Source organism: Myotis myotis, unplaced genomic scaffold (assembly GCF_014108235.1).
Source record: "Myotis myotis isolate mMyoMyo1 unplaced genomic scaffold, mMyoMyo1.p scaffold_m19_p_2, whole genome shotgun sequence".
Lineage (NCBI taxonomy): Eukaryota > Metazoa > Chordata > Mammalia > Chiroptera > Vespertilionidae > Myotis > Myotis myotis.
In genome coordinates, this window is record NW_023416324.1 from 27,106,699 (window position 1) to 27,131,793 (window position 25,095).

The following is a 25,095-nucleotide window of genomic DNA, read 5'->3' on the forward strand; positions in this document are numbered from 1 at the left end:
CTAGGGCACTTTCCAACTTCATCTCCTATCAGTTTTCCTTGTGTTTTACATTCTAACAAAACTGAACTGATAGCAGGTCCCTAGATGCATTGTTTGGGTTATACTGTTATGCCCTTTGCATATAGTGTTGCCTTGATCTAGAATACCCTTTATTCCTTGTTCACCAAAGTGAACTTCTACTTTATCTCTGAAACCCTGTTCAGTCATTACCTCCTCTGTGAAGCTTGCTCTGACTGATTTTCTCCTCTGTCCCCTGTGCAATTCTAGAAACTTATACCCCTGTCACAGCACTTAAAACACTGGGTCCTAATTATCTGTTTGCAAATGTAACCCCTTGAAGGCAAGGACACTGGGCTGAGCATGAGTGAATACAGCTGAATGTGTGAGTAAAGGAAGGGAGTAAAGAAGGATAAGACAAGGTCCTTGCCTTGGAAGGACTCCAAGTCCAGTGGAAGAATCAGGCTCATTGTGATAGATTAAACGTGGCCACTATTCTTTGCACCTGCTCCTATCAAGAACTACATCTCACCCCTTGATCATGGGTTAGCTTTGTGACACTTTGCAAGTGATGTGTGAATTCCAGAGTCTGGGCCTCAAGGCACCTTGTAGCTTTGTCCTTCGCCCTCTTGGTGTGACACTACCCTGAGACTGCCAAGTAAGGAAGCTGGTCTAACCTACTGGAGGATGAGAGGCCATGTGGAAGGGAACCGAGGTCCCCCAATCTTCCAGGTATGTGGGGAGGCCATTTGGGACTTTCTAGCCCAGCCAGTCCTCCAGCTGAATGAGCTGCAGGAGTAAGGAAAGGCCTAGTCAACCAACAGAATTATGAGAAATAATAAATTGTGTTAAGCCACTAAATTTTGGGGTGGTTTATTATACACCAGGAGATAACTGAAACGTACCTAAATGGATGAACACAGCAAAAGTTGGTAAGGGCCATAATAGGGACACATCGGGGTCAGGAGAAGAGATAGCTAACTCAGAAAGGTTTCCTAGAGGTGATGGGATTTGGGCAGGTTGTTGAAGGGTAAAAAAATAAAACAGTCTTGTTAGAAGAAACAGCATGTGTATAACATAGAGGCAAAAAGGAATGGCATAATCAGGGAGTAGTTAGCATTAATTTGGCGAGCATAGCCCATAAGATTCATGGAGGGCAGTATTAGGAATGGAAGCTGGGGATACGGGTTGAATCTAAATCACAGAAGGCCTTGGTGCCATGCCTGAGCACCCATGCCTGAACACCCATGCCTCGGCCTGGCGGTGACTCTGGTCCGAGCTTGTCAGCTGGTGAGGCTGACTGCTGTGACTGAAGTTGAGAGGATGGGTCCCTGGAAGCAGGGCTCTGTCCATACCTTTGAGGGAGACTTTCTGGGACAGAGCCTTGTCTCCACATCAGAGCAGAATTCCCTAGGGTTGGGTCTCTCCTCCATCTCAAACCAGGGTTGTCTGGGTGAGGGTTATGTCTCCCAGGTCCCAGACTGAGTGCCTTTCTCAAACCAGGGTTCCTGAGAGCAGGGATCCCTCCCGGGGTGGCACTTTGGGCTGTGCAGTTTGAGTCCCATACAAAGGCATCCTGTGGAGGAGATGCCAGTAGAAGCTGGTGTCCAGCCCACCCCGGAGCTCCACTCTCTAAGCCAGCCGTGGGCAAACTACGGCCTGCGGGCCGGATCCGGCCCGTTTGAAATGAATAAAACTATTGAAAAAAAAGACCGTACCCTTTTATGTAATGATGTTTACTTTGAATTTATATTAGTTCACACAAACACTCCATCCATGCTTTTGTTCCGGCCCTCCGGTCCAGTTTAAGAACCCATTGTGGCCCTCGAGTCAAAAAGTTTGCCCACCCCTGCTCTAAGCTCTGCACCCTGACGCCAGGCTGTGTCAGCTGGAAGAAAAGAGTGTTCAGAGAGAACTCTAATTCCATCAAAGGTTTCACGGGTGCCAGCAGTGACCCTGGTTCCCTACCCCAGGTATGGGTCCCCGCTGCCTTGTTTTTCTGCATCAGATCAGGGCTTCTGAGTTAGGACTGTTTTTCCCTTTTTGCACTGGGGCTCCTGGAGAAGGCCTGTTGCCATATAGACAAGTGTTCCTTGGAGCAGGGCCCTGTTTTTCTCCATCTGACTGGGGCTCCTAAAGGCAGGGCCCTATCTTTCCTCAGAAGGAGAAGCTTTGGGGGGAAGTTCTTTCTCCTTCCTATCACAAAGAAGGTCAAAACAGAGCTAGGATGTTGCCCTTAGGCCTGCTCTGATGGCTTAGGATTGTGTGATTATTTCCTTCCCTGTTTGCCAAGGCACTCACAGGCAATGTCTGCCCTCCCACTCCCGTGACCTCCCCCCCGCAGCTCTGTCTGGGCCCGATACCAAGGTTTGGCAGGACTGAATGGCTTTTGCTTGCTCGGGGGATCATGGGTTTTTTTTTGTTGTTTGTTTTTTTAAATATATTTTATTGATTTTTTTACAGAGAGGAAGGGAGAAGGACAGAGAATCAGAAACATCGATGAGAGAGAAACATCCATCAGCCGCCTCCTGCACCCCGCCCCCCCCTACTGGGGATGTGCCCACAACCAAGGCACATGCCCCTGACCAGAACCGAACCCGGGACCCTCTAGTGCCCAGGCCGACGCTCCATCCAGTGAGCCAAACTATCCAGGGCAGGGGCATCATGGTTTTGAAGTGTGAAGTCTTCAGGTAGTTCGGGCTATCTCTGGGTCCGTCATGACTCCGAACCCTACAGGATGCCTCCTGCTTGATGGGATGCTTCAGAGGTGCTGAGAGCCCACCAGAGCCTGGGGACCTTGGCTATGTCTCCCTAAAGTCCATCTGTTTAAGGCACAGTCCCTGACACCTGTGCCTTTCCGGGTCAGTTAGGGGCACTAGACATAGAGGGAACCAAAAAGAGTTCAGGCCTCTCCTCTTGCCTCCTGAGGAGGGAGGAGTGAGTACCAGGCATGCCCGCTGAGCCCTCAGCCAGTGAACTTACTTCTCATGCCCATCCCACCCGCTCCTCACCTGGTATCTGTCTGAGTGGTGCAGGTCATCGGTGGCCGAGGAGTGTGGGGATGCTGTCGGAGACTCGCCTTCTCTCTTGATGGACGCAGACAACAGGAGGGACTGGAAGGAGAAAAAGGACACATGGCCTCAGCGGAATGAGACCTGCAGTCAGGCCCCTAGTTTCTACTCCTGTGGAGCTTTGGGATGGAGGCAGCGTGGAGGGTGGAGGGATAGAGGGACCACTGGCGATTCTGAAGGCATGTGGCCAGGTCCTGGGAGTGTGGTTGTGGGAAAGGATGGCTTGGTTCTCAGGATGGGTGGAGACCCCCCTGAGAGGGCCCAAATCTCTTAGATCCCAGCTCATATCTACTCCGGGAGGAAGACTCCCAGCCTATTCACAGAGGCGATACAGGCTGTGTTTTCTCTTAGTGAGCAGAGACTCTGGGACCCCCCTGAAGGGTTGGGGGTAAAGCCACATACTGGCCACCCTGCCGGCCCCTAATACAGGCTGATGGCAGCCCCGCTATGGAGACAGTAAATTAAATAGTATGTATGAGTTTCTTGCGGGCAGCTAGGGATGTACGCTGGGTCCATTTATCCCCGCGCTGCGACGATGACCCTAGCAAAACCCCCAGCAAAACTAATCCCCCCATGTCAATCCTACACGGCCTCTTCTACATACGCCTGCAGTTTAGATTAATAAACTGTCCGCTTTAAAATGTGTGCGAGCATCACAATTCTAAATACCACATGGCACGTTCAGCCTGCTCTTGTTGGTTCTTGCCAAGGCCTGTTCAGCTGCAAAGTGGGGGCCTGGAGGCCTGAGAGCAATCCATACTTTCTCCCCCCACCTTCTCCAGCCTGTGCAGCTCTGAGCCAGCAGCATACAATTCCCTAGGAGGCCTCCCCAGCCTAGAAAACCATGCCAAATCGCCAGTGACAGCCCAAAGAAAGCAATTTGGGAAAGATGGAGCAGCCATTTATCCTTCATCTCCGACTGAGCCGTAGGATGTGACCCGCATGCCGTGGCCATGCTGCACATCCTCAGGCAAGGGCCTCGGGAAGGGAGGGGGCAGCTGCTGGCTGGCAGGGCTCCCTGACGCGGCCTCATCCCAAGAGCTGCAGCAGGGAGGCTGGGAAGGGCCTGGGGTGGGACTCCCTGCTTTGGGAGCCCCTTCTTCACCCACCCCGGCCCAGGGGGAGGCCTAGTAGGGGACCTGGCCCCAGCTCAGAAAAGAGGTGGGCTTTCGGCAGTGCCCTTCCCCTGCTCTGTAGGAGGAGGGTGCTGCGGAGGGGAAACAATGTAGCCTTGCCCCCCACGGTCAGCAAGCTCAGGCTGTGTCTCCCCCCACCCCTCTTCCTCTCTAGGTTAGAAGCCCTGGGAGGCCTCAGCATTACACCTGGGGCAAGTGGAATAAAAAAAGGTCACTGGCGCTTTTTAAACATGGACCAAAAAGCAGTAAAATGTGCTTTGAAAAAAAAAAAAAATCCCGGCATTAAATCATGACTTTTTGCCTGGCTCTTCGCCTCATTAAAAGTGGCCTTTTGGAAGGTAAAATTATCATTGTAAGCGATAAGATCTTTAAGAAAATAATTCACGGCTTCTTCACCCTTTAATATGATAGCCGCCACCGGCTAATTTTTTTCTTAATGGCAACGAGGCCATCAATCTTGTCGAAGGCCCCCTCGCCCTCTCCTCCTCCCTCCCTCCCTCCTTGTCCCTGTCTTCTCAGTCTCTTGCTTGAACCTTCTACCGCGTGCCCCTTCCATCCATGACCTGCTTCCCTAAAGCCTCAGTCAAGGCAGAGGACAGACCCTGAAATGTCAGCTTTGGGGGTGGAGCACATGTCTGGAAGGGGCTGAGCAATGGCCCTTGCCTTGGAGTGTGGGCAGCTGCAGGAATTTCCCCTCCTGGCAGTGGACTCTGATCTGGGAGTGTGTGCATTGTGAGCATGGGGACTAGGTGTCTGTCCTTAGCACACCAGCCTTGCTGGGGTCCCCGTCTCAGTCCCGCCAGCCACGCTCAGATATCGGGTGTCAGTGGTTGTAATGGCCTAACTGGCAGCTTGTCCATGACCAACCTGCTACTGTAACCACGACTACTGAAGGCTTCGAGCGGGGCCAGGCTCAGAGAGTGTGGCTCCCCACCCCCATGACCCACAGCTGCCGGTCACCCCTGCCTCTTCTCGCAGGGCTGGGAGGGCTTTGCTTCCCGGGCCAGGGCCTTCCCCGAGCCTAGGCTGGACTAGTTTGCTGTGTGTTGGGTGGTTCCCCCGAATGAAGGTGCGAAGTCCATTCCTACCCTTTATAAGGCCTGCAGGGGTGTGGGGGACCACCCCCGGAGGTAATATTGATCCTTTCCCCAAAACTGCCCTCTCAAAGGTCACCAGGGCCTTTAAGCAATCTAAACACAACAATCTCCTTCTCCAGCTTCTCTGACTGCTGACCACACCAGAGGTTTTGGAGCTTTTCCCCCTTAGGATTCTGGGATACCCTGTTCTTCTGTGCCCCTTCTAACTCATGACTGTTCCTCTTCTGTTCCTTTCCTGTCTCCCGTACCTTATCTTTTTAAAAAATGTTTTTTAAAAATTGATTTTAGAGAGAGGATGGGAGAGAGAGAGAAAGAGAAACATTGATGTGAGAGAGAACTATCAATTGGTTGCCTCCAACACAGGATAAAACCCCCAACCTGGGCATGTGCCCCCACTAGGAATCGAACCTGCCAGCTTTTGGTGTCCAGGACGACAGTCTAACCGACTAAGCCACACTGGCCAGGGCTGCTGTACCTTATCTTGACCCCCAATGCAGGAGCCCCCAGATTCTCTTCTTGGCTTTTGCTCTAATCTCTCCATACACCCTCCCTCATTGCTTTCACCCATTCCCAAAGCTTTGACACTCACTCCTCACTCCCTATACAAAGGACTAGGGATTCCTGCCTTCCCTGTCATATGAGAACTTAAGAGAAAGGATGCCGAGGTGTGAGGAAGGGGGCACTCACTGAGCGAGGGTTCAGTCTTCCTCCCCAGGTCCCCACTCCCTCAAAAGCATCCCCTTTGAGGAAGCAGTACCATCTGCCTCTGTGGCCACCTATGGGGAGTTCTTGGTACAAATCAGGTCATTGTGCTGAGGCCTCTTTGGCCCCTCCTTTGAGCTACTTGTCCTTCACTTTCCCTTTCTCCATCTGATGCTTTCAAACTTCTCTCCCATAGTGTCTGTTCAGAGGGGCAGACTGTCTCCCCAGATGAGTCCAGCATCCTCTCTGGCTTCCTGTTGCCCTCAGGACAAAGTTCTCTCTCTCTCTCTCTCTCTCTCTCTCTCTCTCTCTCTCTCTCTCTCTCTCTCTCTCCCCTGGCTTCTAAGGCCTGTGCCACCTGTCTTGAGCTGCACTTCTATATTTCCCTTTACTTGCTACAGTTCACCTTCCTCCTTTGAGTCTCTCCAGCTTTAGAGTCTGGATCCCCCACACCCACAGGCCATTTTTGGCTTTAACCCCTGTCCTAACTGGAAGAGAGGAAGTCAGATGAGCTCACACTCAGATGACGCACACATACCCTCAAGCGCACAGGGCAGCCCTAGGCCTCTGGCCGACGCTGAAACTCTAGAGACAGTTGGAGTTCCAGGAAGAGCTCCTTTTATCCTCAAGTGGAACCAGTTCTGGGTGGGCCTAGGTTAGGATGGGCAGGAGGAAAACACACAGTTGGCCACCTACCTTGGGAGTACCTGGAGCCATGGCATCCTTCAGAAGGGAATTCTTGCTGCCAAGAAAGAAGAGAACAGGGTGACCATTCCACTTGCTGCCCAGGACATGCGAGAGTAGAATAGCAAGAAGACCCCCAAAAGAGAAGGCATAGCCAGCCTCGCCCAGCCCATTTCGGCCAAGCTCCACTCTGCCTAGCTCAGTGTCCACCAGGGGCTAAGCACCAGAGCTGGCTCCTGGGAAGGGGGTACAGACACTACACATGGTAGGCTCCCCGGTGGATCTGAGGAAAGAGGCTTTACCTAACTCCTGGTATCGGCCCTGAAGATTCCGCCTGTCCTGGATACCCCCTTTCCTCCACCCCCCGTCCCCAGCCTGCTCTTAGCTCCTCGGGGACTGGGGTGATGGAGCTGACATGGCTCTTGTCAATTCTCCCTCCAACACGCTGCAAACTGCGTTAGGCCAGGAATGATCTCCCCCTGATTCAATTTGTCAGCCCCAGGCCCTCCGGCATCGGGCGCGGCAGGCGGGCGGGAGCTGGGCCCTGAAATATGGTGGGTGGCTTGGAGCAGGCGGGGGCGGGGGCAGGAGGTGATGGATGGGCTGTGGGGGAGGCGAGGACTGTGTTTAATAACAAAATTGGTATGCAAGGCCACATCCCGCGCTAAGCATGAGTGATCCAGAGCCACAAAGTATTACAAATCCCCGCTAAACAGATGCTGACAATGGAACAAGACGTATCAAATCAGATCCACTTCAGAAACATTAATATCCCTGTTCCTGTCCCTCCCTCCCTGCTGCCCCCGCTATGCTCACCACATCTGTGCTCACACATTCATGCACGTGCACTCACTCACCCCCGCCCCCCCCAACCCGACACACACAAATACATGCACACAGAGGTGCTGACTGATACACGCATGGAGGCAGACACAGCCTGTTCACACAGGGTCCCCGCACAGACACGTGTACAAGCTGTCCAGGTAAAACATGCCCACAGACACACAAAGACACACACCCAACGCAGAGCACGTGGGGGCAGATACAGACTCACCGGGTGTATACACAGGGAGCAGCCTCAGGGTGAGACATGGACACACCCGACACACAGGCAAAGGGATAGGCAGATGCAGAAAAAAGTAGTGGTTCTCCACCAGGGCCATTTACCCCCAGGGGACATCTGGCAAGGTCTGGAGACATTTTTGATTGTTATCACCTGGGTGGGGAGTTTGCTATTGGCATTTAGTGGGTAGACAACATTAACCATCCTATAGTGTATGCGGTAGCCTCTCGCAATAAAGAATTATTCAGCTCAAAATGCCAATAGTGTCGAGATTGAGAAACCCTGGTATAAAGGCAGATATGCTCATATCCATTGTCTCTCTATCATGCTCTCAACAGTCATGTAGGTACGTGTGGTCACACCCGGTGATCAGACAAGCAAACAGATGCACAGGCACAGAGTCCTATTCCCAGAGACATGTCCATAAAGACACATTCACCACAGTCACCCTGCCTGGATGGAGAGCTGCTCCCAATCCACATCCACATAAATGCATGCTTAGATACAGAACCGACACCCCCCCCTCCCCCCGACACTCAGGCACCCACAACGGCAGACACATGGACACACGCCCACGCAGATATGTATGTGACAGCGCAGGGGCCCCCAGGCTCGGCAGAGGGCGAGCCTAAGGTCTGAGTGTAAAACAGGGCTGTCTGCCTGTCTCATCACACAGGGGGAGCATCACAGACCGGGGAGGACAGGCAGACAGACCAGGTTCCATTCAATTACACTTTGCTCATAAATGGTCCTTGCATTCCTGCTCCATGCCTGGCCCTGATCTCGGTACTGGGGATCCAGAGAAGAAACTGGGCTGCCTTTGAGGAGCAAGTAGCTCGTGAGTTCCTGACTGTCATCATTCCCTCAGCCAACAAGAACTGACATCTCCATTGCGCCGGGCACTGTGCTTGGCCCTGCAGATACAGATGTGAGGCAGCCGCTCTATAACGTTGTTCTCACCGGACCCCTGAACTGAGGTTGGAGTGTTACTACCTGAGCAGGATCAGGTTGGAACAGAAAAGGAAGAAATGGACAATTACGGTGCCCCCACCACATGCGGCAGCCTGCGCTGGGTACGTCATATGTGTTATCTTACCCTTCACAGAAATTTTACAAAGTTGACGAACAGGGACACCTCTCTGCTCACACAACCCGGATCTGCGTTCCTGTCTGACGGAGCCCCAAGTGCTGCTTTTCCACCGCCCTCCCAGCCTCCCTAACCATACCCAGGGGTCAGGATGAGATCTTTTTCTCTCGGCTTCGGAGAGGGTCCTGCTGACTCTGGGCTTTGCTTTACTCTGTTGATGAATAGAAATGGGGACATTGAGGGTCCGGATGTCCAGTCTCCCTGGATCTTTTCTTGGCGATTCTCTTCCCTTTCCCTCGTTTAGACTGGTACTACCCCAGACTTCTTCCCTCTCTCTGAGCCTGCACCCGCCCTACCTTTCCTCTAACTACCTGATCACCTCCAGATGTGCTTGGTCCCCTGGAGACAGGAGTCTGGCCAAGGGCCCGCCTTGGCGAGGAAAGGTCTGAGCCCCAGAGCTGCAGGCAGCCCGCCTCCCGCCCAGCCCATCCACTCAGCTCTGCCTTCCGTCCCTCCCTGTTTCCACAGACCGCCCCCAACGATTTCCTCCCTTCCTCAGTCACTCGCTGCCTAGTGATCCATGGGTTTTAAATTATAACTGGGACCCAGGAAACGCGTTCCTAAGTACAATATTCATGGGCTGGGCTGACACTTTTAATTAAGGTGATTTACACTGAATTATCCTTGGAAATAAAGAAATGGTGCACTGCCCGGGAATAAACCATCATCACCAGCCGCCTTTGTAAGTTACACTTCGTTTTAATCTATTTGGGGAATTGTTTATCTAGTTCATTACCCAACCAAACACCGAGGCCGGCCTTAAATAAGGCTTAAGTGGGGGTGGGGGCACTGCCAGCTCCACACCCCGCCTCTCCTCCACGCTCCCCAGCCTCCCCCTGGGTCCTTCCAGCCCCTTTAAAGCACTGACCAGACAGCCAGCTTCTCAGTCTAGAGGCCAGAGCTTGGAGTGGCTCAGGAAGCCTCCCAGAAGAGGTGCCTGAGCTCAGGCCCAGCCAAGCCTAGCCTCCCTTTCTGGTTCCTGTAATCTCTCCACATCCAAGACCTTTTCCTCTGGGTGGGAACTCCTGCCTGAGGGCCACAGAGGAGTCTGGGCAACCCTTCCTCCCACTGGCCCTTCCATCTCCAGCTCCCATCTGTGTTCCTGCCTGTCTGCCAGTACACATCCAGTCTCCACCACCACAGCTTGGCTTAGCCTGCCAGAGCCCTGTCCACCATCTCCTTCCCTCAGACATTGCTTCTCTGCCATCAGACCCTTCCTGCCACCCAAGTCAGAAAGCTCTTCCTAGTAAGTACCCACTGAGTCATCAGCTAAGTTCTCTTGCTTCTTCCTCCACCACTCTCTCATCATTCCCTCTTCCCACTGACCTAGTGCTAGGCCAGCCTCATCATCTGTCCCCTGGACAGGCCCAACCTCCTCACTTGCCTCCCTGCTTCTCCTCCAACTCACGCCCACACTGGCCTCCAGAGTGATTCTGCTACAGCTCAGCACCCTCATCAGCTTCTCCTGGCTCACCAGTGTTCTACTTCCCCATTACCTCTAGGACAACCCTCCAGCATCAAAGGCCCTCCTCTATGGGTCCTCAGTCGAACGTTGCCTTCCTTGTTCCAACTAGCCGATCCTGGGGCCTAATGGAACCCTGCGCAGGACTGGGAGGGGAACGAGTGAGGATGGGGTGAGGGCGGGTGTGTGGACGTCGCCTCTGAGCTGGAATGTGAAAGGACTTTGAAGAGTGTAAGTCTTTGCCGTCGGAGGTCTGACTTTTCTTCCTGTAGGTGTCCACCTGCCCGTGTGCCTGTGGGAAGTGGTTCTCTCAGGTGTGTGAGCTCATCATGGGTGTTGGAATGTGTGTGTGTGTGTGTGTGTGTGTGTGTGTGTGTGCGCGCGCGCCTGTGCATCATGTATATGTTTGAGTCTGTGAAAAGCGGCCAGCTCTAGTTTGGGAGCTGGAAGGTCCCGCTTCTCTGTGGCCCCTGGGGGAGATCTGAAGTAGCAGCTGCTGCTGGGGTCGGGGACACAGGGAAGGAGAGGGCACAACACCAGGCCCCCCCTGAAGGGCTCCTTGGGGAACAACCATGTGGATGGAGGGACAGTCCCTCCTGGGTGAGGCAGAAGTGGGCTGAGGGAGGAAAGGGCAGGGTAAGAGAGGAAAGGGAACGGTTGGAGAGAAGAGGAAAGAAGGAAGGGGAGCAGAGAGGGGAAGGAATCATGCAGCAGAGGGGAAAGTGCTGGGGAGGAAGCCTCCAGCCTTGTGCCATGGATGGGGGAATGCCCTCATTTGGGCTCTACCCGCCTGCAGGACTCAGTCTCCCCATCTGTGAAATGGCTGGTAAAAGGCCACTCTCAGCTCAGGGAGCTGAGGGCCGCTAGAGGAGGAGCGGGAACCAGGTGCCACCTCTTTTTCCAGCCTCTGCTCTCCTCCTGCCTCGCAGAGAGCAGGCAGGGGCGGGGCAAGGGCAGCCAAGGCTGGGCCCTCCCCGCTAGCCCGCAGGGAGCTGACACGCTCCTAGGGAATTTATCACGCACCCAATTACAATGTTAATTGGCAAGTTCCTGAAATCAATTAATTCGCAAATTTTTTCCAATTAAAAATCCAGATAAATCACGAGGGCGGCGGCGGCGGGCCGGTCCAGCCTGCAGCCCGGTGGGCGCAGCGGCCGCAGGGAGGGGAGAGGGGCGGCGAGGGGAGGGGGCTGCGGGCGCGGCTGCCCTTGAACGCCTTTGCCGGCCGGTCCGACTGTCAGCGCGCCGGGCTCGGCGGGGCCGAGACAGATAAAACCATCGACCCGTCGCCGCCAGCGCTTCGGCTTTATCGATCCGACGGGAATTTCACTTGCTGTGCAGATCCCGCTGTCCGGCTGTCAGACATGGGGGGGGGGGGGGCGTGCCAGAGGTTAGGGGGTGCTGGGCTGGGCCTGGACGTGAGGGGCACAGAAGTGGGGGAGGCAGCACAGAGACGTGAGGGGTGGCGCGGATGTGGGAGTTCGGCTGGGAAATGGACGTGGAGTAAGGGTGTGAAAGTAGGGGATGCTTTGAGGGGATGTGGGGGAGGAGGGGCAGGGTCAGGGTCAGGGCGGGGGTGGAGTAAGAAAGGCTGTGGGAGAAGTCACGTCCTGGGCAGTGCAGGGGTGGGGCCATGGGACAAGGCTGTAGTGTGGCCCCCACTGAGAAGGCAGAAAGCAAGCATGGACCCCCATTCTCCAGGCCCTCCTACAAGGCTCTGCAGGTCCCCCCATCTCTGCCTCTGTTCTCTGTTCCGGGTGAGGGGAAGTCTCCCATTGGGAGCCCATTACCCAGAAACCCTCCTGCACAGGCAAGGGGTGGAACTCAGCTGCAAATGGATGTCTGCCCCTTCCAGGCGGGTCCCAGGTGTGTGTGTGTGTGTGTGTGTGTGTGTGTGTGTGTGTGGTGAAGAGCATGGATGGACACGCGTTAGATTGCTTGCTTGAGTGTAACTCTTATCTTTACCATTTTATTAGCTGTGCAACCTTAGAGAAGTCCCTTAACCCCTCTGTACCTCAGTTTCCTCATCTGTAAAATGGAGTTAATGATTCTTACTTACCCCAGAGAGTTGTTGTGAAGATTAAATAAATGAATGCAATGCATTACCACTCTATGCTGTGGCACATGGTGAGTGTTCAACAGGGTAATAATTGTTCTTATTAGTATAGTCTTTTGTGGTAGTTTTAAGTATCCCTACAAATTCTTTGATACCCTTCCCTTCAAGAGGTAGAGCTTATAGTTTTATCCTCCTCTCTGGAGTGTGGGCTGGGCTTGGTGACTTGCGTCTAATGAATAGAGTAGTCTACATTGGAAGAGATAGAGACCAGATCATACAAGGCATGGTGGCTTCCTTCTCAGTCTCTCTCCTGGATCGCTTCCTCTGTGGGAAGTCAGCTGCCACGTCACAGGGAAACTCGAGCAGCCCCGTGGAGAGCCCCGCTGTGGAGGACCCCAGGCCTCCTGCCAACAGCCCGTGAGCGAGCCCTCTTGGGAACCGCCCTGCAGTCCCCGCAAACCTTCAGAGGACCGCAGCCTCAGGAGAGACTCAGCCAGAAGCCGCAACTCCCTGCCGCTCCCTAGCTTAAGCCGTTCCTGAACTGGCCCATAGGAACTGAGATAATAAATGTTGTTTCAAACTGTTCAATTTGGGGTAACAGCAATAGATAAATAATTAATCTTCCTTCAGAATTCAGCTGGGCCAGACCTTCTTCGGGAGGGGGGCCTTCTCTGCTCTGTGCCTGGGTTGGTGGCTCCCTGAGGCTCCCACAGCTCCAGTCCTTCCCATGAACCAGTCTCCCTCCCTCAGGGTTTCCATTGCCTGGTTCTACTGACTCCCATACACTGAGCTCCAGCATTTCTGACTCACCCTGGGGTCCCCTGCACCTTGCGCAGGGGTGAGGTGAGAGGGCAGCAGGAAGGAGGATTGCTCTGGTTTGATGACTGGAGCTGAACTGGTGGGGCAGGCTGTTCTCTGTGGCAGATTGTATGGTCCAAAGATGGCTGCAGCCATATCTCCCATCGCCCATGCTTTTCCATGAGCTTGCCTTGCTCCCATCACGTGGCGGTGAATGTCCCTGCCCTTTGAATCTGGGTGGGCTAATATTGCCTTGGCCAATAGAGTACAGCAGAGGTGACATTAAGTGATTTCTGAGGCTGGGTTATGGAAGGTGACCCAGCTTCCATATCGCTGGGGAGAGCATTTGTTTTAGAGCTCTAAGCACCATATGAGAAGGTCAGCAATCGCAAAGCTGCCCTGCTACGAGAAAGCCCGGCACATGGAGAAGCCGTGTGTAGGAGCTTCGGTCACAGCCCCCCAGCTGGAGTCCCAGGTGACAGCCAACATCACCATCACACATGGGAGTGACAGAGCCTCCAGGGGATCCCAGCTCCCAGCTATTGAGTCTTCCCACACCTTAGACGTCATCCCCTCCGTGCTCTGTCAATTCCTGACGCCACAGATTCATGAACATAATGAAATGCTTGCTTTAAACCGCTGAGATTTGGGGTAATTTGTTACACCCCTCCTCTGCTCTGTTGATAACCTGGCTCCTCCATAAGGCTGTCCAGGAGGCTCCGCCCAGTTCTTGAGGCAGGGACAGGGGAGGTGGGATAAAGCAGTGGGGGACACGCTTGAACACACTCTCAAGATTGTCACCTTCCAGACCCGGAGATTCCTAGGGGAGGTAGTGCTTACTCCCCTGGAGGACAGCACCAGCCCGCACTTCCGGTGGGGCTACCAGGCCTGCTGCTGTTGCCCTGCCCTGAGGCCCAGCGTGCAGTGCAGGGACTGTGGCAGTGGCTAATCCCTTTCTAGCTCTTGTGCCCTTTAGAGCAGTGGTTCTCAACCTTCTGGCTCTTTAAATACAGATCCTCATCTTGTGACCCAACCATAAAATTATTTTCATTGCTACTTCATAACTATAATGTTGCTACTGTTATGAATCGTAATGTAAATATCTGATATGCAGGATGGTCTTAGGCGACCCCTGTGAAAGGGTCGTTCGACCGCCAAAGGGGTCGCGACCCACAGGTTGAGAACCGCTGCTTTAGAGGCCTGGAGAGGGGTCACTCTCCTCCAGCAGAGAGAGGCAGCACTATCCAGCGGGAGGACGGAAAGCAGAGTGGAGGACGGCAGCAGGGCCTTGCCTTCTGACCAGAGGCTGGGGTGCGGGCCAGGCGGCGTTCCTGGGACCTGGTAGCTGGAACCCTGAGTGGGATCCTTGTGGCAGGCTGGCCCTCCTGTTACGTGGCTTACCTGGGGGGCAGTTGGGCCAGCTGTTCCAGTTCTTGCTCCATGTGCTCCTGCAACTCGCTGGGCCTCAGCAGGACCTGGCAGATGGGGCAAATAGGGGCCTGGCTGTCAAACAATGCTGCTGCCTTTTTCTTACCTGGTGAGGGAAGAAGAACAGACAGAAATATGAGCGGGGCTGGTCTGTGGAGGGAAACCCGGGTCCTAATCCTCAAACCCAAACCTGCCGATGCCTCCTAGGGCTTCTTGGCTTAGAGAAAGGTGAGCCCGAGGGTCTCAGAGCTCATGAGCATCACCTCTCTTTGCAGCTCCAGAGGCTGTGGCTGTGAGCGGCACCTCCGCAGCCAGCTGCCCCTCTCAGAAACCTATTGGGACACAAATGATGCTCTAGGCCAGCGATTTTCAGCCGGTGTGCGCAAGAGTTTTTAAAACATGCAATGCCCGATTATTTAGTCAGGGCACTGACTTATCTTCTCTTAGATTGTCAAATAAAAAAATGACAACACAACATAAACTGATGAACAAAAATAGAACCAGAGACATAGAAGCATCGAACAGACTGTCCAACCTATGAGGGAAGGCGGGGAGTGAGGGGCTAAGAGATCAACCAAAGGGCTTGTATGCATGCATATGAGCATAACCAGTGGACAGACAGCAGCGGGTGAAGGCATGTGCTGGGGGGTGGGATAGGCCAGGGAGAGGTCAATGGGGGAAGAAAGGAGACTCATGTAATACTTTAAACAATAAAGAATTTAAAAGGATAATAATAATAATAATAATAATAATAATAAAAAAAATGACAGCAGTCAACATAATAGCTTTCTGGTGTGAATGAATCAAAATTATACCTATATTTTTTGTCAGACAGTCAAAAAATATAACATATTTTTTTGGTGTGCCACAGAATTTTAGTAATTAGTTTATGTGTGCCATGAGATGAAAAAGGTTGAAAATTGCTGCTCTAGGCAATCAAACCTTGATCACTTCATTTCACACAGGTTAGTGAAGGTCTCGGTTTAATCAGACCATCGTCCAGAATACCAGGTCCCTCTCTCTCTCTCCTGTCCCCTCACTGCTTCCACACTCCCGAAATCTGGAGAAGGAAGACAAGAGGGAGAAAGGGGATCCGTCCCTGCAGTCATTCAACAAACACTGTCTGCAGCCTACCCTCAGCAGTGGGACACGGACTAGAGTCAGATCTAGTCCCTGCCCTCGAGGCCCTCACAGTCGAGTGGAAAAGCCTGGAAAGGACCCAGGTACATGCCATCTTCCAGGGTGGCTTTCTCTCCCAGTTCCTCACTTTTCCCAGGGTTCCTTCTCCCCACAGCCCCTTCTTCCCTCCTTCTGCATGCTGGACGACCTTGTTCCTTCTTCTGGCCCTCATCCCCACCTGTGCCCTCCAGAAACTGTATCCCTACCCCAGGTCCCTCCATGTTCTGCAGACCCCTATATCAAAGGCCTTTTGGACACCAATGCCTGCATATTCCCAGAGACTCTGAAACTCAACAATCCAAAAAGGAGTTTTTCCCCCTTCCCCCCCCTTTCAGACCTGCTCCCCTTCAGCAGTGCCCATCAGAGTGAATGACATTTGCATTCACCTAGTCGCCCAAGCCAGTAACATTTGCCTCAACCCCCACATTTATTTAACCACCAAGTCCTGTCTGTTTTCACCTTCGATATTCCTGGAATCTATATTCTCCTAGTTCGGGTTGTACCACCTCTCACTTGGATAACCTCACTGGCCTCTGTGAGTCTCAGATTCTGGGCTCTCCCCCAAAAATATCCTTTGAATTGTGTGGTCCCAATACACAAGTGTACATGCATATACCAGTAGTGCTGGCTATACTGGCTTGGGGGCTGGCCGGGAGCCTAAACTCTGTCCCCACTCTGTCCCTGACCGTAACCAGAACACACCATGCTGGGAAGGAGCCTGAAGGTTGCCTAGTACCCCCTTGGGACGCCTAAACCCCCTCCCTTGCCACTTTCCCCACCCAGGGCTCCGCTGGCCTCTGCTAGTAGGTATAGGGTTGAGGAGCCCCATTCATCCAGAAACATCCCTGCCTATCCATGTGAACTTTAACTGTAGAAAGGACTGCTTTAGCCTAAGCCTGGACTTTTCTCTCCGACTCTTCTGTCCACTGGGGCCCAGAGAAGGTCAAAATCAGTTTGCAAAAGAATAAGCTGTGCCAGTGATGATCAAGATGGTTGCCTGCGAGGGTTGCCAGTTTAAAAATATAAGATGCCCAGTTAAATTTGAATTTCAGATAAAGGATGAATCCTTTTTAGTGTAAGTATGTCCCAAATGCTGCATGGGACTAAAAGTGATTCATTGTTTTTCTAAAATTCAATGTGCCTGGATGCCCTGTATTTTTATGTGCTAAATCTAGCAATGCTATGCCTGCGGGACCTCCCAGGTCTGGCTGAGCACAAGAACCCGCCTCCCTCTGACACAGCCTGAGAATGACCACAGCCTCCCTCTGACACAACCTCAGGATGACCACAGCTCTCCTGGATGCCTGACTGAGTCGTCTGAGAGCTCAAAGGAAGGAATAATTCATTCTGGGTATGTGTCTTGAGGAGTTAAACAAACAAACAAACAAACAAACAAACAAACAAAACGGTTAACCAAAAAAATGAAATTTAAGTTGTGACTTAGAAGTGTTCCAGGCAGAGAATGGGAGCAAATGAATGAATGAATGAGTTTTGAGTTCCTTGTGGCAGGGACCATTTCTTATCCATCTTTATATCCATAGACAATTGAAAACAGACCTGACATAGACTAGATGCTCAAAGATGAAGCAAGGGAGAGGAGAAGAGGAAGGGAGGGAGGTGAAGAAGGAAGAGCAGGTTGTGCTGGAAACCAGATGACTTTCGCAGAGTTGGGGTGTCAGCTGTGGAGGCTTTGTTTGTGTCAGGATGGGGAAGGTAAGGTTCTATCTAGTCTGTGTGGCTAGGTCTCTGAGGAGGGCAAGGGGCCCTGCTGATTCTGTGTCCTGGCTGTGCCTCAGATGCTCAGGGGACAGCTGGCAGGCAGCTCTGAGTAAGAGAAGTAGGTGTAGCATTGGTCTGGGAGTGAGGAGATGAGGATTTGAGTCTTAGCTCTGCCTCTCACTTCACTCAGCCAGAGAATCTCAGGGTGAGTGAGACCCTAGATCAGCCGTGGGCAAACTACGGCCCTCGGGCCGGATCCAGCCCGTTTGAAATGAATAAAACTATTGAAAAAAAAGACCGTACCCTTTTATGTAATGATGTTTACTTTGAATTTGTATTAGTTCACACAAACACTCCATCCATGCTTTTGTTCCGGCCCTCCGGTCCAGTTTAAGAACCCATTGTGGCCCTCGAGTCAAAAAGTTTGCCCACCCCTGCCCTAGATAGTCTCCAGGCCATTATTTATATTTTACAGATGGGAAAACTGAGGCTCAGAACTGGAAGGGACCCCTGTGCTTAGTTCTTGACCTCATTGCCTCATTTATTTGTAAGTTCAGCAAATATTTCTTAAACAATTATTCTACTTCAGGTATTATTCCAGGAGAAACTGGAATTCAGAGATAAATAAAACACACACTTGGCCTCAAGGAGATCACAAACTAGTAGGGAAGCCAAAAGGGAAAGTTAGTGATTGCAGCCAATGCAGCCCTGGTCAGGGCTGAGGGGGGCATGACTGGGTACTCTGGGTGGGGCAGGAAGGGGCAAGAGGACGGGTGCTAGGGGCTAGGGGAAAGATGAATAAGAGAGGTGACAAGGCTGTTGAAACAGATCACTGAGGCAAGGCTTAGGGTTTAAGGGGGGGAAATAGAGAGGAGACTGGAGAAAGGGGGATCCAAGGCGTGGGGTCTGCCTGAGGTGGAAATATGAGGCTTTAAGCCTCTTTTAGCTTGGAATGCCAACTCTTAGGGCTCCTAGAGCCCAGATTCCTCTCTCAAGCCTGGCACCAGCCTTCAGCATCCCCATATACCCGTTCTCAGTTCATCTGTCTTGCTGCCACAGAGATCTACTTTTCTGAAACAGAAGCATGGCCTCAGTTTCCCTGTTGGGACAATGGGCCCTCTTCCTGACTCCCAGCATCAGGAATACATTGACAGAGATCTGTGGAGGAACCCCTCAGCCTATGCTCTCCATCCCAACCCCATTTTCTCAGGGGTTGGAGTGGCAGGTGTCAGTGTGGCCATGGGCCTCCTGCTCCCCTCCCCCGCTGTGTTCCCTATAATTTTATATTGAGACCTGTGGTCATGACGTGGGTTTTACTGCACTAACGACATGGCCTGCCCAGGTTTAATGACAAAATCCATACTCTGGCCCTGGGCCTGCTCCTCGTTTGCATAATTCCCAGAATACAGCTCCCTGAAGCTTTTGACCTGGGCCATTACAGTGGCCATAAAATGGGCCATAAAACCGCTGGGGATGGCCCAGAGGAGGGGGCTGTGGTCTTGCGGGGGTGGGAACGAAGTCCTCAGCCCCCTACTTTTCCTCGGCCTGGGAGGAGGCATCCTCTGGCTCTCCCCTTCCACAGTTCCCAGGCTGGACAGGCCTCCAGAAATCCTTAGCCCAGCTGTCCATCAGATGCAGAAATCACAGGTAGGCAGACCGAGCCCACCAGCGGCAGGCTGTCAAAAAGCATCTTCTCCTTGAGCATCCCTTACTCCTGCCCTCACTTCCCACCCCATAGCTGGCCAAGCCCTGTGCCACAGGTGGGTCTAGGTCATTTGGGCCCATGTTCTATCTTTCCCTCTGCAGGAGGCCTAGTTCCCCAGGGAGGTCAGGAGCCAGTCTGAGCAGCACGGTGGGGAGACACGGGAAACATGAGGGGATGGGGACAGGGACGGGGACGGGCTGTCAGTGCTAAAGATGATGAATGGAGGAGGTGAGGCAGGAGGCCCAGTGTTATCGGCAGTAGATGGCGGGTGCGGGCGCTCGCCGCTCCTGCTAATCCCCGGGCGCTGCCTCAGCCCTTGCACTGATAACGAGGAAATGGGACTGACAACAATTTTTAGCTGAGAGATTCTTCACCAAAATGCCAGGCGGCCGGAGGTCTGACAGCGCCTGATTGAGTGTGTGAGTGTGTGGGGGGAACGCCCGCAGCCCCCTCCCCTCCCATGCAAAGATGGATCGCTCATTCCGCCTCCCGTCCACATTCATTACCGCGCCTCCCTCCCGCCACCCCCGTTCCCACGGCACCTGCCACCTCCACTTCTCTGCCTGCCGCAGGTATCCCTGGGAGCACGAGGAGAGCGGGGAGCAGAGGGGACCCTGACCCTATCCTCAGCTCAAAAGGCCTCGAGGCGACTGCAGAGTCAGGCCCTGCCTGGAGGCTCCCTGGCTGAGTGACCTCTAGAGGGTCTCTTTCCCTTTCTGAGCTGCTGGAATACCTTCCCCACCAGAACACAAGAGGCTTCAACAGGAAGTGACTGGCTGTGGCTGTGAGGGGGATACAGGCAGGCTGAGGAGAGAGGGGAGGTCAAGCCAACTAGCTGTTTCCTTGCCTAGGCCAGACTCTGGTGGTCCAGCCCTCAAGCCTTGGAACAAGGCCTTGGGCACCTGGGGTCCCAGTTCAGCCCTCTGCTGCCCCCCTCTGTTGGGAACTTCGGACCATTGGGAGCAGGCAACTCCAGGGCTGGCACAGCTGTTCCTAGGCCACCTTCCACGGGAGGCCTGTGAAGAACTGGACACTGGAGGATGAGGGTCTCGTTCAAAGGGGAAGTCCTGTCCTAGCTGGTTTGGCTCAGTGGATAGAGTGTCAGCCTGTGGACTGAAGGGTCCCAGGTTTGATTCCGGTCAAGGGCACATGCCCAGTGGGGGACATGCAGGAGGCAGCCGATCAGTGATTCTCTCTCATCGTTGATGTTTCTATTTCTCTCTCCCTCTCCCTTCCTCTCTGAAATCAATAAAAATATATATTTAAAAACAAAACAAAAAAACAAAGGGGAAGTCCTCCCGTCTTAGGTCACTAACCCAACTTTGGCCCTGCGACTCCCCACCATGTGATGGCCTCTCTGGCTTGGCCTGTTTGGTTTTGTCCCAGCTCTGTTGCCCGGGCTTCCACTCCTACCTCTCTGTTTGTTCAAGCAGCAAATCCCAGCAGCATGATCTTTCCTCTACAGACCCTAAAAGGCAGGGCTTGACTCCCTGGTGTCTGACTTAGGGAGGAGGAGGGTTAAAATGAGGGTGAGGGTTAACCCTAAAGACAAATGGCAATGGAGGCTGGAACTTCTAAGAGTATGTACGTGTGTCTATGCATGTGTTTGTATGTATACACGTGTGTGTGTGTCCTGTCCTTCCTCTCCCTGCACCCCCAGTAGACGGGCCTCCATTTCCTAGTGACCAAGACACAGAAGAACCTTCAAGCAACATTCAGTGGAGTCACTTCTTAGTGGCTGTGAGGCCTGGAGCGAATCACTGAACACTTCTGAGCTTGTTTCTTCTTGTGTGAAACAGGGATAATAACGACTAACTCCTAGGACTTTCGTGAGTATCCAGTTAAATCAAGGCTGCGGACAGGTGATGAGTCATTATTATCTCCAGGAGGACACTAGCACAGCTTGTTGTTTGTGCCTGTGTTGACCCCATCCCGATACCAGCCTGGCTTTACCCTGTATCTGGCCTTCTTCCCTGCTATGATCAAGGTTGTGCATCACTCGGTAGGTAGGTACCTGGTCCTTTTGGCCTCCATGGAGTTCCTTCTTCTTATCCATCCGTACCCATATACCCATTTAGTGGTTTGTATGTCAATATAGCCGTCCATCCATTCCTTTATCCATAATAACAATAACTGTTTATTGACTTATTATATGTTAGGCTGTAGGGTTAGTGCTGCACACATTTCATCTCATGTAATCCTTACACTGGTCCTGTGAGGTTAGGTTTATTATCACCACCACACTGATGAGGAAAAGGGAGCGCAGAACAATGACGTGACAGAGCTAGAAGGTTCAGAGCAGGGATTTAAATCCAGGTATTTCTGACTCCAAAACTGGTGCTCTTAACCAGTGTGGCTGGAGCAGGGAGAGCGAGGGGCAGAGTGTTGAGATATGATGATAGAGAGGCCAGGTCCTGGAGGATGCTAAAAATTACATTAATGATTTTTTTAAAACATACAAGCGAGAAGCCACTGCAGAGTTTTAAGCAGGGAAGTGATGTATCAGACTTGCATTTTAAAAAGATCTTTCTCACGGCAACTGCAGGAGGCTGTTGAGGAGGTTATCTCACTAGCTTAGATGAGGCATAACGGTGGCTGGTCCTGGCATGATGAGGATGATGGGTAACAAAAGCAGGTGGACTGCACATGGGGATAAAGGACAGAAAGGAGTCAAGGATGACTCCAAGGTTCCTGGCTTGTGCAACTGCTAGACCATTTACTGACTTGTGAACAGGAGGATGAGCAGCGGTCTTGGCAAGGAAGCAGATGAGCTCTGTTTTGGATGTACTCTGTTTGAGGAACTAAGACATGTTGACGTCCGTGTGAAAATGCTGAGGAGGCACTATATGTAAGGCAGGGATCATTATGGACCTGGAGACATTGACATATAGATAAGAACTGAAGCTCACTACTGCATCCTCTGTGACTAGAACAATGTCTGGCATATGGTAAATAGTCAATACATCCTTATTGAATGAATGAATAAAAGAATGATGTTAGGAGTAGGTGAGATCACTTGAGGAGAGAGTGTGCAGTAAGAAGAGGTTGGAACAGAACCCTCAGTGTAACTACAACAGGTGGAAGAAGTTTAAGTCAACAAAGACTAAGAAGGAGCAGCCAAGAGGAAGATGAAAACAAGTGTGATGTCATTTAAGTGAAGAGGGGAGGACTTCAAGGAATGGGGGGAATGTTATGGATTGGGTCACATGCTGCTGAGAGGTCAAGGATATAGGGTATAAACAGTGTCCCATCCACCCATCATATCCACAGTACAATCACCCTTCACTTCATCTATTCTTCATCCATCTAATTGCTCATCCATTCTCCCCTCTCACGCATCCCCTTCCTCCTTCTCTTCTCTCCAGAAAACCATGATTGGCACCTCTGCTGAGTGTGGGGCAGGAAGAGTTAACATGCTGACAGACGGCATTTTTTACCTTCAGTCAATATGAACAAGGCCCCAAGACTATGATTCCAAACATCTGGATTTCATCAATATGTGATCTGTCATCGTATATTGGCATTCCCCAGTCCCTGCGCCAGAGCAATGCGGCTGGTTTTATTAATACGTCAAATACATTATCCGTGTAATACACTTGTCTGGCTGGGGCCTCCCGCTGGGGCGGGGCGGCGGATTTGAATGTATGATGAATCAGTTTGCATTACATGTTCGTAAGTCATCATTTGTCAGGATTAATAGGCATCTCTGGTCGAGGAGGTGGGGGTGGGGCGGGCAGAGGAGAGATGTGTATTTAGCTGTGGCCCATGCTTATCTGCCAATGCCCAGAGATGCCCTGAGAACAGCTGTGCACCCTCCTGCCCAGACCCCAAGGCAGTGGCTGGTACTCGAGGGGTAGAGGTGACATTTTTAGCAGTTCCAGAGTCACTTGGGAACCAAATAGGCCTATTTGTCTCTGCTTTGGGCTTGCCAAGCAACCAAAAGGGATATGGCAGGGACCATTTGCACAAGCTGGCTAATTCCTACTCATCCTTTAAGACTCAGAATTCCTTCTTCTAGGGAGCTTTCTCTGGCTTCCCCAGACTTCACTAGGTGCCTCCTTTGTGCCTCTATGCTACCTCTAGTCACACCATGTTATAATGACCTAATCCGTGTCTATCTCCCTCCCTACACCATACATTTCTTGAGGGCAAGGAGTAAGTTTTTTACTGCGGTAGCCCCAGCATCTAGCAGAAGGCATAGCCCAAAGTAAGAGAATAGTATTGTAGTAGTAAGGGCAGAAATCAAGAAATGTTCCTTGGATGAATGAGTAATGATCCCTAACCTTGTTAATCCCCTGCCCCCCAAAGACGCAGATGTTAGCTGGGAGATGTGGGGTTTTCTCGGATTCCCTGTCCCCATCCTGACCCTGGTCTGGTCATCTCTCTTACTGGATATGCTTTTCTTCACTTGCTCCTCTTCCTTCCATAAAACATGTGCAGACCTCCTCACACGGCACCAGGTTCCTTCCATGCGACATGTGTACTCAGGTATAATACACAGGGTGACAGGTTCATGCCCACGGGCCGTTGCCAACTTCCAGTCTCCCTCTACTCTGCCCACTCCACATGGCCTCCTGCTCCTGGCGCCCTCACCGCTACTGTGATGGACACTATTTACTGTCTCTATCAACAGAGGGGTCCTACACTGAGTCAGACACGGCTCCTGGGTGGCCGGTGGCAAACATCTGCCAGACAGGTTAGGTGGAGGTCAGCCTGTGTGGACAGGTTTAGGTTCAAACTTGGGCTGGACCTGGAGCCAAGGGCGCTGGGCCAAGACACAGGCAAGTTCACTGAGCCTGAACCCTTGGCCCCATGAGCTCCAGGCGAGTGTGCCAACTAACCTGTTTAGAGGTTGTGTGGCTTTAGGGGCCACCGCTGTTTCACATGGCTGACCCTGGCTGTCCCAAACACAACTGTAGTCTCTCCTCTCCTAAAGCTACAATTCCGTTCCCCTCCTCTCTCAGCTAATAACTTCCAGAGAGCGCCCTGGGCTGGGCCAGGCCAGCGGTGGCTGGGGCAGGTGGGCCTCCCAGAGTTCCCCTGGAGTAAAGGGCCTGATTCAGGAAAATATCCACAGGTGGACATGCACTAAGTACATCTCAAATGCCGACATGTGTGGGACAGGTGCTCAGACAACTGTGGGTATTTCTTCACATCTAAACAAACACACCTGAGCACCTATGCATCTATGCAAACACAGACTGAGGGTACCTGTATCCTCCTGCCCGTGTGCCCACGCACTTCACTCTCCCCCAGTGCCTTCCTTGCCATGGAGCCTAAATGCGAGGACTGTACTGTTTAAAGTAAATCCGAGTGTGCTTTACCCCCTGCTGGCTCTGACTATGGGCTTATAAAAATGAAGTGGGAACCTCCACAGCTGTGGGCCATAAATCCTGAACCGCTAAGGAGGGCAGTGTTACCTGCTTTCTAGGCTGGTGGGTGGAACCTGGGGCGCTGCTTAAAAGTGCCTGCAGGGCTGGATGGCAGCGGGCCAGCTGCCTGGCCTCAGGCACTGCCTGCTAGCCCAGCCCAGCCCAGCTGTCTCCAGCAGACCTGAGGGGTCAACAGGCCAGAGCCCTAAGGGGTAGCCAGGACCAAGAGAGATGCAGAGAGAAGTCGAGGAAGAGAAGGGCTGGGGTGGGCAGGGAGCAAGACAGCCACGTGCTGCTAAGGCTGAGGGGAGCCCTCGCATCTGGAGATCAATTAGCATCAATTACTGACTTCATTTAATTGTCGTCCAAGATGAATTTGTCATTTTTAGCTGGGAATTAATGGGAGACCTTCACCTCTCCCTGGCAGCAGCTGCAGAGCCCACAGCGGTCACCTCAGCCTCCTAGGAGCCCTGAATCCT

At 52.5% G+C, this 25,095-nt stretch overlaps 1 protein-coding gene across 2 annotated transcripts in view; it reads right to left on the reverse strand.

The window, feature by feature from the left end:
* RNF220 (ring finger protein 220) overlaps positions 1 to 25,095 on the reverse strand; it is a 230,630-nt gene that overhangs the window by 24,989 nt on the left and 180,546 nt on the right. For both annotated transcript variants that reach the window (XM_036349376.1, XM_036349375.1), the window contains exons 2-4: positions 14,615 to 14,747; positions 6,700 to 6,745; positions 3,009 to 3,110 (exon numbers count right to left, since the gene is read on the reverse strand). In XM_036349376.1, coding sequence (XP_036205269.1) covers positions 3,009 to 3,110; positions 6,700 to 6,745; positions 14,615 to 14,747 — 281 coding nt within the window. The remainder of the gene's footprint in view (positions 1 to 3,008; positions 3,111 to 6,699; positions 6,746 to 14,614; positions 14,748 to 25,095) is intronic.